This window comes from Pristiophorus japonicus, chromosome 3, assembly GCF_044704955.1.
Source record: "Pristiophorus japonicus isolate sPriJap1 chromosome 3, sPriJap1.hap1, whole genome shotgun sequence".
Taxonomy (NCBI): Eukaryota; Metazoa; Chordata; class Chondrichthyes; family Pristiophoridae; genus Pristiophorus; species Pristiophorus japonicus.
The window spans coordinates 108,255,964-108,273,706 of record NC_091979.1 but is presented as its reverse complement, the minus strand read 5'-3'; the positions used below and the strand labels follow the sequence as shown (position 1 = coordinate 108,273,706).

The window sequence follows — 17,743 nt, the reverse complement described above, 5'->3', positions numbered from 1 at the left end:
TTTGTTGAGTTAAATTTAACTTAATAGCATTTCTAACATATTATACTAATATTCCATCTAGTCAAATCCAAAACATGACAGCTGCACAGATCTCTCAACACATACAGGTCGACAATCAAAAAGACAATGGCCACGGAGTTCAGAATCTAGTAAGGACTACACAACAACTCACTTGCCAAATCAACTATTCTTGAAAATGAATGGCACTGGATTATCAATCTCATACCCAGTCACTGGCACCAATGAGAGCCATGGAGTTATGCCAAAAGTAGTTGAGCAACTGTGGTGTGCACAGAGGATCCTGGCAAAGGTCCAATCGAGGCACGGCAGGTACAATTGGTGCTTGTAGTTTGTAGCAAATTTCCAAATGTGAACTCTGAAGGCGGAAGTGTAGAAGGGGCTCCTCCTCGCATAGAGGGGCCATCTTGGAATGCATTAATAGCAAGAAGTCATGGTAGATACCAAGTGGCTAGACAAAGGTTTGTACATTAATACTCAAATGCAAGAAGTGCAAAATATTGAAGTGGTTACATACATGGACCAGGATTTCTGGAAATGAGAGCAATCCACAGGATTAAAGCTCATCAATTCGGGTCCAAAATCTGACAACAGAGGAATTATGCCTAGGTAGAACCCCGAAATCATGCTTGGAGCTAAAAAGGGCACATTATGCTCGTCAATACTAACATGGTTTCTGAAAATAATGCAAAGAGAACCTGAAATCCATACTGCCATTTCAGCCATAATACTAATTTAGAAGAGTAAAAACTGCGTATCAATAGCTGTATTTAATTTAGTGAGTAGCTCCACCACATAGACCAGGAAGTTCCCAGATTCATCCTATTTTGCTAGATCAGTGTTTCTCAAACTGGGGTCTGCAACTGAAAATGGCCAGAGATAATTTCAAGCCTGCTCCTCTTTATAAAACAGACATTGATTTGGTTCTTGTGAATTATTCTCAATGGTTGGGCCTGCCTCCTCACAGGCCCACAATTCTCACTCACTTTGTCATGAGCGTTCCCTGCCTGTCAAGCAATTCCTCTCTCTGGCACCGCAATCCTGTGCCATCCTTCTGACACGTGATCAGAGTGCCTGTGGCGCCCGTCAAACACATGCCTGAACATGTTCACACAAACATATACAATCCCAGAGTGCAGCTTTTACAGAATATGCCAATGGGACAGTATGGCAGTGAGTCATGCTTCCAACAGCATCTCAGCATGTGCATGGATGCTCGTGCCCTCATCACCTTGGCCAGCCTGCTGACGGCTTTAAAAATAGTCTAGCACTAAGTGGCTAATAGTGGACATCTGTTGCTGTGGAGTACTGAGAACTGGCGTGAGAAGCAGGCACACCTATCTCACTGATATCTGTATTAAATACCTTTTTTCTTAAAAGCATTATTAAAACACTTTACATGCAGCACTTTCATATTATGAGCATTATATAGTATAATTTAGCTGTGATTACCAATCGATTTGAAAAGGGGCCCTCCAATCAAAACAATTTGAGAACCAATGTACTAGATAATCTCAGCTGAGGTGGTAGTAGATGTATTACACTTATCAGCATTATCGCAACCAGAGTTATGATGCCTGTCCAGAAACCCCTGCTGCAAGTCAGATATTAGGTGAAGAAAGGATCAAGCTCAGCTTTGATGCATGTGAGTTTGTCATCGCCCACGGTCAATGTGCATGCATAAATAATAGCCACTTGAGTGAGGTACAGGAGGGAAACCATCACCTAAACCCCAGCAAAGAATCAGCATCTTCAAGAAAATTGGCTAAGGAAAAAAAAAACAAAAGGCCCAGCACCAATTAAGATCAGAGATGGGGGTACTGGGCAGCACTAAAAGAATTGTTCTAAGATGGTGCTACAACAGATTAGTACCACAGAATCAATGGCGGGGAGTATCTTCAAGGAGACAAAGAGAAGGACTGTCTTTGAGAGTGCGCCAAGAACATAATTTTGTTGGTCTGTGGTACAAGGAATTTCCAGTAAGTATTGCTTCCAGTTTAGTTGTCAAATTCAAAGCTTTTCTGCCTGCTATTCCATCCAGAGAAGCTAATGGAGACTGGACAAGCCATGCTTTATTGGGAAGATATATTAAAAACAGCAGTCTAGTAAACAAAAAACTCTTCTGCCAGTGGATTTAAAAATACTAGGAGTAAAACCGAGAGGGACTTGGACTGTACAAATGTCCCGTAGTTGCCAAGAGGACCCAATTCAAACCTGAATATTTATCAACACAATTCTTCAACTCTGTTCATGTTTATAATGGAGAACAGAAGAAAAGACAAATATTGTAAAGTAAAAAGAACCAAAAACATAATGAGGAACCAGAGAGAGATATACACAAGAGGAGGCGAGCAAGGAAGTACTAAATCATGTAATATACTGTAAAGTCAAACCCTATAAAAATATTTTACTGTTGAGTATCAGCGTGTTGCGAATACAAAACCATCTGAATAAGCTATAACTGGATACTTAAAAGCAGTGAAGAAACCTAACTGAAGTACTTCTCTCTAGATTGGAAGATGTTATTTTCCGGTTTGATATTAATCAAAATACTGTTATACTGTTATAAGCATGGTGCAATGCCACTTTTCAAAGTTAAATGTGAATTCCAATACTACAAACCACATAAGTGTAGTATCTTCTAAACGAAGAAAAAGTATAGCTAAAATTAAACTCCATACATACCTCTGACTCTTTGTCACTTAATGATCCAAGACTTCCAAAACTGTGGTTAGAACATTCATTATTTGTTAAAGCCTGTTTTGAAAAGTAAACAGCAAAAATTAAATGGAAACAGGATTTAAAGTGAGAATTTACCCAGTTATGCATATTTTGAAAATGTTTTATGTTCTAATCACTAACTTTGTATAAGTTTTAGTATTTTACTAGTTTTAGTGACTGATATGGTTACCACCAAATTTGTGGTCAGAAGTTTAATATCACATTCACCTCATTGACATTAAACTGGAATTATTAGTTATGGTGTTTAGAAACATACTGATACAGATTTTCTCTCTACACACTAGTAAAATATACAAGAAATAAAAGTTACATAAATGGAAAATCGGCTCCACACAGGCTCAAATAAAAAGAACCGTTAAATTACACCTGGTTAAAGACACAGAGAACAGATCATCATAGCAACTTGCAGAACCTGGCTCTAGATCGGCTGGAGATCTATTTATCTTGGCTACATGAAAGACACAAAGAAAACAAATGGGGTGTCAATCAATCCAGAAGATGTGGTCCAAAACTAAAAGGGCTAAAAACCCCAACCATGTAAGGGGTAGGGAGTTTCCTCTCGGCTCTCGGCTACCTCACACTTTTCTATCTGGATGCAGGCTTACAGCTTACATACAAACATAGAAAATAGGTGCAGGAGTAGGCCATTCGGCCCTTCGAGCCTGCACCACCATTCAATATGATCATGGCTGATCATGCAACTTCAGTACCCCATTCCTGCTTTTTCTCCATACCCCTTGATCCCTTTAGCTGCAAGGGCCAAATCAAACTCTCTTTTGAATATATCTAACGAACTGGCCTCAACAACTTTGTGGTAAAGAATTCCAAGGTTCACAATTCTGAGTGAAGAAGTTTCTCCTCATCTCGGTCCTAAATGGCTTACCCCTTATCCTTAAGACTATGACCCCTGGTTCTGGACTTCCCCAACATCGGGAACATTCTTCCTGCATCTAACCTGTCCAATCCCATCAGAATTTTATATGTTTCTCTCATTCTTCTAAATTCCAGTGAATATAAGCCTAGTCGATCCAGTCTTTCTTCATATGTCAGTCCTGCTATCCCGTAAATCAGTCTGGTGAACCTTCGGTGCACTCCCTCAATAGCAAGAATGTCCTTCCTCAGATTAGGAGACCAAAACTGTACACAATATTCAAGGTGTGGCCTCACCAAGACCCTGTACAACTGCAGTAAGATCTCCATGCTCCTATACTCAAATCCTCTTGCTATGAAGGCCAACATGCCATTTGCCTTCTTCACCGCCTACTGTACCTGCATGCCAAGTTTCAATGACTGATGTATCATGACACCCAGGTCTCGTTGCACCTCCCCTTTTCCTAATCAGTCATCATTCAGATAATATTCTGCCTTCCTGTTTTTGCCACCAAAGTGGATAACCTCACATTTACCTACGTTATACTGCATCTGCCATGCATTTGCCCACTCACCTAACCTGTCCAAATCACCCTGCAGCCTCTTAGCATCCTCCTCACAGCTCAGTGTCATCTGCAAACCTGGAGATATTACATTCAATTCCCTTGTCTAAATCATTAATGTATATTGTAAATAGCTGGGGTCCCAGCACTGAACCTTGTGGTACCCTACTAGTCACTGCCTGCCATTGTGAAAAGGACCCGTTTATTCCTACTCTTTGTTTCCTGTCTGCCAACCAGTTCTCTATCCACGTCAATACATTACCCTCAATACCATGTGCCTTAATTTTGCACACTAATCTCGTGTGTGGGACCTTGTCAAAAGCCTTTTGAAAGTCCAAATACACCACATCCACTGGTTCTTCCTTGATAACTCTACTAGTTACATCCTCAAAAAATTCTAGAAGATTTGTCAAACATGATTTCCTTTTCATAAATCGATGCTTACTTGGACCGATTCAGTCACTGCTTTCCAAATGCGCTGCTATTACATCTTTAATAATTGATTCCAACATTTTCCCCCACTACCGATGTCGGGTTAACCGGTCTATAATTCCCTGTTTTCTCTCTCCCTCATTTTTTAAAAAGTGGGGTTACATTAGCTACCCTCCAATCCATAGGAACTGATCCAGAGTCTATAGAATGTTGGAAAATGACCACAAATGCATCCTCTATTTCTAGGGCCACTTCCTTAAGTACTCTGGGATGCAGACTATCAGGCCCTGGGGATTTATCAGCCTTCAATCCCATCGATTTCCCCAACACAATTTCCTGACTAATAAGGATTTCCTTCAGTTCCTCCTTCTCGCTAGACCCTCGGTCCCCTAGTATCTGTGTCTTCCTTAGTGAAAACAGAACCAAAGTATTTGTTCAATTGGTCTGCCATTTCTTTGTTCCCCATTATAAATTCACCCGATTCTGACTGCAAGGGACCTACATTTGTCTTCACTAATCTATAGAAGCTTTTGCAGTCAGTTTTTATTCTGGAATGGCTGTCCCGGCGAGAGAAAAGTATATGCTGCACCAAAACCTGTGACTAGCAAGATATCTAGAGTGCTTCGACAAGTCTGAGCCAATCTATATATAAACTTTCATTAAGGCGTTAGTCTTAGACAGACTTTGTTTTCCAGAAGGATATGCATTTTGCAAAGTTTTTTTTTTAAAAAAAGCATTCTAATGGAACATGAACCAAAGATGTTGTTTAATTCTAATATTTATTTTCTAGTATATAATAAATGATGGCTTTCTTTACAAAGCCATGCTTTATGCCCAAAGTTCCTTTAGGAAAAATTGCCCATTGAGCTAAATATAAAATTAAATCATGGAGACAAAAAGGCATTTTCCCAAATTAAGCAGATTGCACGTTTTGTCCTTAAAATACCCGCCCCCAAATAAACATGACCGAAACCAGACTTACTTTAGCTCCTGTGCTTCCACTTCCACTCCCAGTACTCACACCTCCTGTAAATCTTGCCTCCAGCAACTCCTGCCGTCGAGGATCCAGGCTATGAAGCTCTTCCATTGCACCTTTAAATAAAACATTAGGTTAAATTACCTTGCTTAGAAAAAAACTTTTCCATCAGTACTGTGACAAGTTTAGCAAACAAACTATCGAGTATTGCTTCACAACAGAAAATATTTCAGTTATTGAATTAAGATCTGTTAATCAAACCAAAAAATATCAAACGTGCAATTATAATGTGTGAATTACCAGCCATACCCCAATTTTACTCCCCTTTAGCTTCTTACCCCACTTACTACTTCTCCAGTTAGTAATAATTCACAACTGACCAGAAGTACATGTCTTCAGAAAAGAAGTTAACAGAATAAGTACAAGATTAAAAAAAACATTGCTCATCTCTCCCTGACCCTTATATTTTATTTGAAACCTGAAAAAAAAGTCACAATTTTCCCTTTTGATCATCAGAAACCAGTATTTGGGCCATACAGGTGCGTCAAGCACCCTCTCCTCTTTACCTTCCCCTCAATTGTGCATGTAAAAAAATGTTTTAAGTTCATTCTGAAAATTACAGTCATGAACCAGACTGCAGGTTCCATGCACAAGCAAGCCATAATCTTGAATGTTCACACCAGGTAGAGCAACTATGAAACAGACTACACAATTGAACAAAGCAAGGATTCCTCATTCGGGTCAGTCAGTGGGCTTTGTCACAAAGTGGAAATAAGCCAGTTAATATTTTCTATCATAAATGTAGATTATTACTTAAGAGTTGAAGGAAAGAAAGGGAAAAATAAAGGCATACAAAACTAACACCTGACCTTTGCACTTCTGAATTTATAGGCTCTCCCAATGCAAAACTTTGCTCATGTACACGCAAGATTTAGGACTAATAATCCAGCAATCATTTTCAGAAGTTTCAAATTAATGTAAGGAATTCATTACAACTTCCAACATGAAATCACACAACACATTTAATAATAGATATCCATCTCTTTTGACCCTTCCGCTGCTCCCATTTGTCATGTTGCTTGTCCAACATCCAGTACTGGATGAGCAGAAATTTTCTCCAACGAGATATTGGGAAGACCAAAACCACCATCTCTGATCTCTCCCACAAACCCCATTCCCGAGTTACCAACTCATTATCGGAGACTGAATCAACCTTGGCGACAATATGCCCCCTAATTTTTTTTACGTGCGCCTTAAAGGACTGCTTTAAGTTTCGTGCATGCGCAAAATTTTACTTTTTAAAAAAAGCCAGGCCCGGGCTGCGCAGTCATGCAGCTGATAGGGAACGTTAATAAAAACAGAAAATAACTGGTCGCAGACCTAAAAAGTTAACTCTGTTTCTTTTCACAGATGCTGCATGAGCTGCAGAGATTTCCAGTAATTTTTTTTATTTCAGATTCCAACATTCGCAGTATTTTGCTTTTGTATTAGAGGGAACGTTGCTTGACGTCCAATTTGACCCCACCCGAGATGAGTTTTCGACTATATATCCGCTCCATCACCAAAACGGTCTACTACCACCTCCGAAACATCACACATCTCCACCCCTGCTTCAGCTCATCTGAGACTCAAACCCTTATCCATCCAGGCCTTTGTTACCTCTAGATTTGACTATTCCAATGCTCTCCTGGCCCGACTCCCATTTTCCACCCTCCATAAACTTGAGCTCATCTAAAACTCACGCTGCCTGTATCCTATTTCGCACCAAGTCCCATTCACCTACATCGCTGACCTACATTGGCTCCTGGTCGTACAATACCTTGATTTTAAAATTCTCTGCTTTGAATCCCTCCATGGCTTCACCCCTCCATATCCAGCTCTACAACTTTCCGAGATATCTGCGCTCCTTCAATTCTGGCCTCTTGCACATCCCCAATTTTCATCGCTACACCAATGGCGACCGTGCTTTCAGCTGCCTCGGCCCCAATCTCTGGTATTCCCTCCCTTAACTTCTCCACTTCCTTTAAGACGCTTTATAAAACCTCTCTTTTACCAAGTGTTTGTTCACCTGTCCCAATATTTCCTTATGTGGCTCGGTGTCAAATTTTGTTTGGGAACGCTCCTGTGAAGCACCGAGACATTTTACTACGTTAAAGGCACTATATAAATGCGTTGCTTTTAAAACTGACCCTGATCATAGAATCATATAAATTTACTGCGCGGAAGGAGGCCATTTCGGCCCATTGTGTCTGCGCCGGCCAACAAATGGCTATCCAGCCTAATCCCATTTTCCAGCTCTTGGGTTCGTAGCCCTATAAGTTATGGTACTTCAAATGCACATCCAAGTACGTTTTAAATGTCGTGAGGGTTTCTGCCTCTATCACCCTTTCAGGCAGTGAGTTCCGGCTCCCCCCCCCGCCCGCTCCCCCCCAAATTTCCCCTCAAATCCTTCCACCATATCTTAAAATCTATGCCCCGTGGTTGTTGCCCCTCGACTGCGGGAAATAGGTCCATCCTATCCACTATCTAGGCCCCCCCCATAATTTTATACACCTCAAGCCTCCTCTGTTCCAAAGAAAACAAACCCAGCCTATCCAATCTTTGCTCATAGCTAAAATTCCAGTCCAAGCAACATCCTTGTAAATCTCCTCTGTACCATCTCTAGTGCAATCAAATCTTTCCTGTAATGTGGTGACCAGAACTGCACGCAGTACTCTAGCTGTGGCCTAACTAGTGTTTTATACAGATCAGGCATAACGCCCCTGCTCTTGCATTCTATGCCTCGGCTAATAAAGGCAAGTATTCCGTATGCTTTCTTAACCACCTTATCTACCTGGTCTGATACCTTCAGGGATCTGTGGACATGCACTCCAAGGTCCCTTTGTTCCTCTTCACTTCTCAGTGTCTTACCATTTAATGTGTATTCCCTTGCCTTGTTTGCCCCCCCAAATACATGACCTCACACTTCTCCAGATTGAATTCCATTTGCCAGTTACCCACCTGACCAGTTCATTGATATCTTCCTGCAGTCGACAGCTTTCTTCATTATCAACCACACAACCGATTTTAGTATCATCTGCAAATCTCTTAATCACACCCCCAACATTCATGTGTAAATCATTGATATATACCACAAAATGCAAAGGGACTAGTAAGTACTGAGCCCTGCAGAACCCCACTGGAAACAACCTTTCAGTCACAAAAACCATCAACCATAGCTCTCTGCTTCCTGCCGCTGAGCCAATTTTGGATCCAACTTGCCACTTCGTCCTGGATCCCATGGGCTTTTACTTTCGTGACCAGTCTGCCATTTGGGACCTTATCAAAAGCCTTGCTAAAATCCATATACACTACATCAAACGCACTACCTCATCGACCCTCTTGTTACCTGCTCAAAAAATTCAATTAAGTTAGTTAGACACGACCTTCCCTTAACAAATCCATGCTGACTATCCTTGATTAATTCATGTCTTTCTAAATTAAGATTTACCCTGTCCCTCAGAATTTTTTCCAATAATTATCCCACCACCGAGGTTAGGCTGACTGGCCTGTACTTACTCAGCCTATCCCTTTCTCCCTTTTAAAAAAAAGGTACCATGTTAGCAGTCCTCCAGCACCACATCTGCAGCCAGAGAGGATTGGAAAATGATGGTCAGAGCCTCTTTTGCTTCTCTTAACAGCCTGGGATACATTTCATCCGGGCCTGAGGATTTATCCACTTTCAAAACTGTTAAATCCCTTAATACTTCCTCTCTCTTTATTTCATCTAATATTTCACATTCCTCCTCCCTGATTGAAATGTCTGCATCGCCCTCTCTTTTGTGAAAACAGAAACAAAGTATTTATGATACCCACGCCTTCCGCCTCCACACACAAATAGGCCCTACTCTTTCTTTAGATATCCTCTTAATGTATTTATAAAACATCTTTGGGTTTTCTTTGATTTTACTTGCCGACATTTTTTAATGCTCTCTCTTTGCTTTCTCAAATTCCTTTTTAATTGCACCCCTGCACTTTCTATACTCTTCTCGGGTTACTGCAGTATTGAGACTTCGGTATCTGTCCTAAGCCTCCATTTTTTTCTTTATCCTACACCCTGTATTCTCAACATCCAGGGGGCTCTAGATCAGTTAGTCCCACCCTTTTTCTTTAAGGGAACATACTTGCTCTGAACCCTCCGGATCTCTTTGTTGAATGCCTCCCACTGCTCGGACACTGATTTACCTTCAATTGGCTGTTTCCAGTCCACTGGCTAAATCACTTCGGCTTAGCAAAATTGGCATTTCCCAATTGAGAACTTTTATTTTTACTCTATCTTTGTCCTTTTCCATAACTACCCTAAATCCAAATGAATTAGTATCACAAGCTCCAAAATGCTCTCCCACTGATACCCCTTCCACCTGCCCAGCTTCATTTCCTAAAACTAAGTTTAGAACCGCCTCCTCCCTTGTTGGTCTTGCTACATATTGGCTAAAAAAGTTCTCCTGAATGCATTTTAGGAATTGCGCACCCTCTATACCTTTCACACTAATTTTATCCCAGTTAATATTAGGATAGTTGAAATCCCCTACTATTTGCTGCCCTATAGTTTTTGCACTTCTCAGAAATTTGCCTACATATTTGCTCCTCTATCTCCCTCTGACTGTTCGGGGGTCGATAGTACACTCACAGCAGTGTGATCGCCCCTTTTTTATTTTTCAATTTGACCCATGTGGCCTAATTTGACGATCCTTTCAACATATTATCCCTCCTCAGAGCTATATTTGTTTCTTTAATCAATACTGCGACCCCCCCCCTCCTGTTTTTAATCCCTCTCTCTATTCCATCTGAAAACCCGTTAAGAAATGTTGAGCTGTCTTTTCTCAGTAATAGCTATATCATATTCCCAAGTGACTATCTGTGCTCTCAGCTCATCTGCCTTATTCCCTAGACTCTTTGCATTGAAGTATATACCATTTAGCACTGCCAAACTCCCTTGTTGTGTATTTTCTAGTCCTTGTTTCCGATCTTTCAAATTCACTTTCTGCTTTCCATGGTGTTCCTCCAACATTGATGTCAGCTACCAATGTCAATAGGTTTAAAAATTATTCAACCCAAAATTTCTAGTTCACAAAAAGGTTATAATTTTTAAAATAGCAGATACAAACATAGAAAACATAGAAAATAGGTGCAGGAGTAGGCCATTCGGCCCTTCGAGCCTGCACCACCATTCAATATCATGGCTGATCATGCAACTTCAGTATCCCATTCCTGCTTTCTCTCCATGCCCTTTGATCCCTTTAGCCGTAAGGGCCACATCTAACTCCCTTTTGAATATATTTAACGAACTAGCCTCAACAACTTTGTGATATAGAATTCCACAGGTTCACAATTCTGAGTGAAGAAGTTTCTCCTCATCTCGGTCCAAAATGGCTTATCCTTAGACTGTGACCCTTGGTTCTGGACTTCCAATATCGGGAACATTCTTCCTGCATCTAACACGACCTTCCTTTAACAAATCCGTGCTGACTTTCCTTGATTAATCCGTGTCTTTCTAAGTGAAGATTTATCCTGTCCTTCAGGATTTTTTCCAATAATTTTCTAATAATTACTCGGCCTATCCCTTTCTAGCTCCTTAAACAAAAGGTACTATATTAGCAGTCATCCAGCACCACACCTGTACCTACTCCCTTCACTATGTTTATTTCATCTAATATTTCACACTCCTCCTCTTCGATAGTAGTGTCTGCAGCGTCCCTCTCTTTTGTGAAAAGAGACGCAAAGTATTCATTAAGAACCATACCCACATCTTCCACCTCCACACACAGATTACCCTCATTGTCTCAAATAGGCCCTACCAACCCTTTCTTTAGTTATGCTCTTGTTCTTAATATAATAAACCATCTTTGGGTTTTCATTGATTTTACTTGCCAAGAATTTTTCATGCTCTCTCCTTGCTTTCCTAATATCCTTTTTAATTTCACCCTGGACTTTCGATATTCCTCTCTCGAGATTCTGCAGTATTTAGTCGATGGTATCTGTCATAAGCCTCCCTTTTAAATTTTTTTTATCCTACCCTGTATATCCCTCAACATCCAGGGGACTCTAGATTTGTTATTCCCACCCTTTTGCTTTAAGGGCATATATGTGGCCTAAACCCTCCGGATCTCCTTGTTGATTGCCTCCCACTGCTCAGACACGGATTTACTTTGAAGTAGCTGTTTCCAGTCCACTATGGCTAAATCACCTCACAGCTTAGCAAAGTTAGCTTTTCCTCAATTTAGAACTTTTATTCCAGGTCTATCCTTGTCCTTTTCCATAACTACCTTAAATCTAACTGAATTATGGGGGTCAAGTTTTGGGACACGCCGCCCCGACATCGGCGCCCATTTTCTGTGCCCAAAAGCGCGTCAAAAACTTATAGGAATTCTCGGCCTCCCTGCAGGTTCCTCGGAGCTCGGCACAGCGCGCAGAGATCAGCGGGGGGTGGAGCCACAGCGTCGCGCCGATTCTGAAAGTGCAGGGAGGGCGGGGCTAACTCAGATCCGAGAACGTCGTGCCGGCAGTCCTGCGCGCAGAGATCAGTAGGTTACAAACATTGGCACTCGGCCATTTTTAAAAGGAATTTGAAGAAAAGTGCTGATTTGTTTCGTGGAGCTCTGGAAAAGCTTGGGATTGAATCTTGGTGATTTTGTGTGCCTGAAGGAGCGTTTTTAGCAGCACTGTTGAAGAAATCATCTGCTGAAATCAGTGAGTGCTGCTTTTTGCTGCTAAACTTCCAGAACAAGTGCTGCATGGGTGCATGCAAAATAAGGAGTGTTTTTTGAAAAATAAGAGTGTCAATTGAATACAGCAATGGAACAACGTCCACCAAGAACAAAGAATTTCTTGCATGAGGAAGTGGAGATATTAGTTAACGCCATTGAGCAGAGATGGCAAGAGCTGGTTACCAGCAACAGAGGTTGCATAAAAGTGTTACCTAAAGAAATGAAGAAACGCTGGAAATCAAGTTGCAGATGATTACTGCGCAGTGGTGCATACCATGAGATCTGGAAGCCAGTGTAAAAAGAAATGGCACGACCTTGGTCAAGTAATTAGTGCAAGTAATATTTTCATTTTTTAATGTAATTGTAATGTGACTAACTGTATGTCCCACCCTGCAGAAAGACGCACTCTGTAAAAAGTTATATTTTACTCTTTGCAGAAGAAATTGGCCCACAACAAAAGGGAAGCAACTCGAACAGGAGGCGGCACGCCCAATTTGCATCCACTGACACCCTTGGAAGAGGGTAGCTGTCATGATGAGTCGTACATGGAGGAAAGCAATCAGTACAGCACAAGCTGGGCCCGCACACGAGGAAGAGGGCAAGTCCTGAAAATGCATTGTGGTCCTTCAAATCAACCTGCTGCCTGGCCTGCCATGTGTGAGAGTACTCATGCCACCCATCCTGCCCCCTCTTTTGCTGTTAAACATTTGACTGTTCTGATATATTTTGCAGAAGATGATGATGCCAACCCTGAAGATCTTGAAAATCCAGAACAAGAACCAGTAGAACCAGATGCGGGCGATCCAGGCTGGATGCTGGCGGCGATGACTGAAATGTCTACAGGGGAGACCTTCCCTTCCAAATTAATGTTTATGAGCCCACATTAAGGGGTATCAGAGTTTCAACCCCTTGCATAGGTTCTGGTTCCACCTTCCATGGTTTTGATTCTGACGTTGCAGGTCCCAGTGGTGCTGCTGATATAATGGAGCAGTTTACACCCACTGACCCACTATCCCAGCCCACGGCTTGCACTGTAGTGCTGCCGTCTGGAACACCGTGCGTCCCAGCCTCCCAGTGTAGTGGTGCCATTTGGAACACCGAGCATCCCACCGTCCCAGCCCGCGGCTCCCAGTGTAGTGGTGCCACGAGGCAGACCCAAGCAGAGGAGAAGGAGATTGGAGACATGCTCTAATGAGATGTAGCATGCAACAGATGCGGCTCAGGTTGTGGCATTGGGTATGGAGACCAATGAGCTTACCCGATCACTCATTGGTAGTGTCAGTGCAGTGGGTGAAGAGGTGACGGTACTGATGGGAGAAATAGCAGTAACGGGAAATTAGGGAGGGAATGTCCGAGGGAGTGCAAGTGACGGCACAGGCCCTCAGGGAGATAGCTGCTGCAATAAGGGCACACAGCCCGGCCAATCAAATGACACCCTCATGAAGAAGTGAACATTCACAGAGATGTGGATGAGAGATGGTTGCAGCCTTTCTTTGCTGCTCTTGTTCTTGATGTAGCTGTAGTAGCGTTTTTCAAATTGAAATTGTTTTGTAACTTTTCAACTTAAGTGATCTTGAAGTTTTTGAAGTGATCTTCAAGAGTCATATTAAAAAGTAAAGTTTGATACAAATATTATTTTACAGTGACAGTAACTTTTCCATAAAATATTTTTTCATTAAAACTGAATCATGTTCCATTAACACAACACAACATAGGAACAACAGGAACAACTCCAAAAAATAAACATGTCCATGCTCAACAGTTGTCAGAGCCCTCAGGCATCAGTAATTGAAACGTTCACGGATGAGCTGCTGGCACAGGGCTCGAGCAATCGTTAAAGGAGCACGATGGACCGCCCTCCTCCGACCTCATGCTCCGGCATCAGGCACTTACATGCTTTCCTGATTGTCGTCATCATCCTCATCCTGCTCTTCGAAATTACTATCAGAAACGCTGTTTCAAGATGCCAATGGTCCTCTCTATGATGCTACACGTCACAATGTGCGCCATGTTGTATTGATGGTCAGCTTCCATCCGTGTCATGCATAGGGGCATCATGAACCGGGTGGCCAGGCCCTTCTGGTTGCTGCTCAAACATGTCAGATACACGCTGTCGCGTAGGATGAACGCATCATGGGTGCTGCCAAGGTATCCCGCATCGACTGACATGATGCGCTGCTTGTCGTCACACACGAGCTGCACATTAATGAAGTGGAAACCTTTTCTATTCCTGTACTGCTCGGAATCCTCCACAGGTGCTCGCAAGGCGATGTGGGTACAATCAATGTAGCCCTGTACCTTTGGGAAGTCAGCAATCCTGGAGAAGCCCACACCCCTATCACGCATTGCTTGTGCGGTCATTGGGAACTTGATGAAGTCATTCCTCCGCGCATACAGTGCAGCCGTGACCTGGTAAACGTTGACAGATGGCGCACACATCTCCAGTTGTAGCTTGAAATGATCCTGAGGCATAGAAGGCAAGTGCAGCTGTTACCTTCACTTCAACAGACAAGGCAGTCGACGTTCTGCTTCTGGGCTGCAAATCTGCTCTCAGCATATCACAGATCTGAACGACAACTTCTCTGCGGAAACGCAGACTTTTGACACAATCAGCCTCGCTCATGTCCAGGTACGAGCGCCTGCATCGATACTGCCGACGTGGGTAAGGTCTCCTGCCCATCAGCCTACGGGCTATGACGTTCCTGGTGCGGTGAGCTCTAATCAATTCTCTCCTATGCAGTGAATTGATGGCGAACCATTGCATAATCTGTGGTGTTGATAATGCAGTACCCATACTTGAATTACAAATTTAACTTTTAAACTGGCTGGTTGTCTGGTTGGCTGGCTCTCCTTCCCGGTGCTTTGTACGCCTCCCCTGTCGCCTGGCCGAACGGCCTGCAGCCTATAAAAATAAATTCACTGCTGTGGAGGCTGCTGCGTTGCCTGTTGTGTGGCCCCAACCGTATCCCTCCCCTTTCTCCTGGCCGAATGGCCTCAAGCTCCTCCACAGCTCGAAGGCTGCTTGCTACCTCTTTGCCTGCCGTCGAGCCACTGACGCCGCCCCGTCTCCTGGCCGAATGGCCTCAGCCTGCTCCGCAGCGCGAAGGCTGCTTGCTGCCTCTTCGCCTGCTGTCGAGCTACTGACACCGCCCCCCATCTCCTACATGAAAGGCCTGCTTGAAGCACTGCAGCTCGAAGGCTGCTGCTGCTTCACACAGGTAGGAATATTCAATATTTTATTTGCTTTATATATAATTTTTTATTCAGGATGGCTCTTTTTGTGCAAGTAAGACTGTTGAATGCTTGTAAAATGTAATTACTTCCCTGCCCAACCCCCTCCTCGTTCCCTACACCTGATTTGTAAGTGTAGGCAAGGTTTTTCTGAGCGTACAAAAATCTACACTTACTCCATTCTAAGTTAGTTTGGAGTAAGTTTTTCACTGCCTAAACTTGCAAAACAGGCGTAAGTGGCTGGACACGCCCCATTTTGAAAAAAATCTGTTCTAAAATGAAACTGTTCTAACTGACTAGAACTGGAGCAAACTAAATGCCGAGAATTGCAATTTCTAAGATACTCCATTCTAAATTAGTTGCTCCAAAAAAATAGGAGCAACTCAGGCCAAAACTTGACCCCATGGTCACTAGCACCTAAATGCTCTCCCACTGATACCCCTTCCATCTGCCCAGCTTTATTCCCCAAAACTAAATCCAGAACCGCCCCGTCCCCTGTTGGGCTTGCTACATACTAGCTAAAATGGTTCTCGAAGAAATTTTTAGGAATTCTACATCCTCTATACCCTTCTCACTAATTTTGTCCCAATAAATATTAGGATAGTTGAAATCCCCTACTATTACTGCCCTATATTTTTTGCACTTCAGAAATTTGCCTACATATTTGCTCTTCTATCTCCCCCTCATTGTTTGGCGGTCTATAGTACACTCCCAGCAGTGTGATCGCTCCTTTTGTGTGTTCAGGTTTGCCCCATATGGTTTAGTTCGATAATCCCTCGAACATATCATCCCACCTGACAGTTGTAATAGTTTCTTTAATCAATACCGCAACACCACCCTCCCTTTTTAGCCCCTGCTCTATTGCGTCTGAAGATCCTGTAACCAAGAACGTTGAGCTGCCATACCTGTCCCTCTTTTAGCCATGTCTCCAATAGCTATAATATCATACTCTCAAGTATCTAACTGTGCTGTCAGCTCATCTCCCTCATTCGTTATACTCCTTGCATTTAAGTATATACCATTTAGTAGAGTCATACCGCCTTGCTGACTACTTTGTAGCCCTTGTTTCCTCTGTCCTTCAAATTCACTTTCTACGTTTTTGATTTCCAATTCCAGCTTTACTCCCCGCCCTACTGAACCTATTCACAGATTCCTATCCCCTGCCAAGCTAGATTAAACCCTCCCCGACAGCAATAACAGCGGGAGTCTGGGGAGGCGTCGGAGAGGCCTATAAAAGGCCCAACAGTCGGCGGAGGCAAGAGTTCGAGCAGCGGGAGTCCGGGGAGGCATCGGACATGCTCGCTGGTGCAGGGGCAGAAGTAGAAAGAAATCGAAAGGTGATGTCACAGCCAAGGTTGTAAGTGATTGGGGAGTAGTTTTTCTTTTTCTTTTTCTTTATCAGTAAGTAACCTTTATCATTGTTGTTGCCAAATTAAGTTAATCTAGGGGTTAAGTCATGGCAGGAGAGCTCGGACACCTGTCATGCTCCTCCTGTGCTATGTGGGAACTCAGGGACGCTTCCAGTGTCCCTGACGACTACATGTGCGGGAATTGTGTCCTGTTGCAGCTCCCGACAGGCCACATTGCACCAATGGAGCTGCGGGTGGATTCACTCTGAAGCATCCGCGATGCTGAGGATGCTGTGAATAGCATGTTTAGTGAGTTGGTCTTACCACAGGTAAAGGTTACACAGACAGATAGGGAATGGGACACCAACAGGAAGAGCAGTGGAAGGAAGGTAGTGCAGGGGTCCCCTGCAGTCATCCCCCTCCAAAACAGATACACCGTTAAGGGTACTGCTGGGAGGGATGACTCATCAGGGGAGGGCAACAGCAGCCAAGTCCATGGCACCGTGGGTGGCTCTGCTGCACAGGAGGGCAGAAAAAAAAGTAGGAGAGCTATAGTGGTAGGGGAATCTATTGTAAGGGAAATAGACAGACGTTTCTGCAGCTGCAATCGAGACTCCAGGATGGTATGTTGCCTCCCTGGTGCAAGGGTCAAGGATGTATCGGAGTGGTTGCAGGACATTTTGGAGGGGGAGGGTGAACAGCCAATTGTCGTGGTGCATATAGGTAAAAAACAGGATGAGGTCCGACAAGCTGAATTTAGGGAGCTAGGAGGTAAATTAAAAAGTAGGACCTCAAAAGGTAGTAATCTCAGGATTG

The 17,743-nt window shown here is 43.0% G+C and overlaps 1 protein-coding gene across 8 annotated transcripts in view; it reads right to left on the bottom strand.

Annotated features, from left to right (window-relative positions):
* Positions 1-17,743, bottom strand: part of tlk1a (tousled-like kinase 1a) — a 319,969-nt gene that overhangs the window by 156,723 nt on the left and 145,503 nt on the right. For all 8 annotated transcript variants that reach the window (XM_070875656.1, XM_070875658.1, XM_070875660.1 and 5 more), the window contains 2 exons: positions 5,608-5,717; positions 2,704-2,775 (listed from right to left, as the gene is read on the bottom strand). In XM_070875656.1, coding sequence (XP_070731757.1) covers positions 2,704-2,775; positions 5,608-5,717 — 182 coding nt within the window. The remainder of the gene's footprint in view (positions 1-2,703; positions 2,776-5,607; positions 5,718-17,743) is intronic.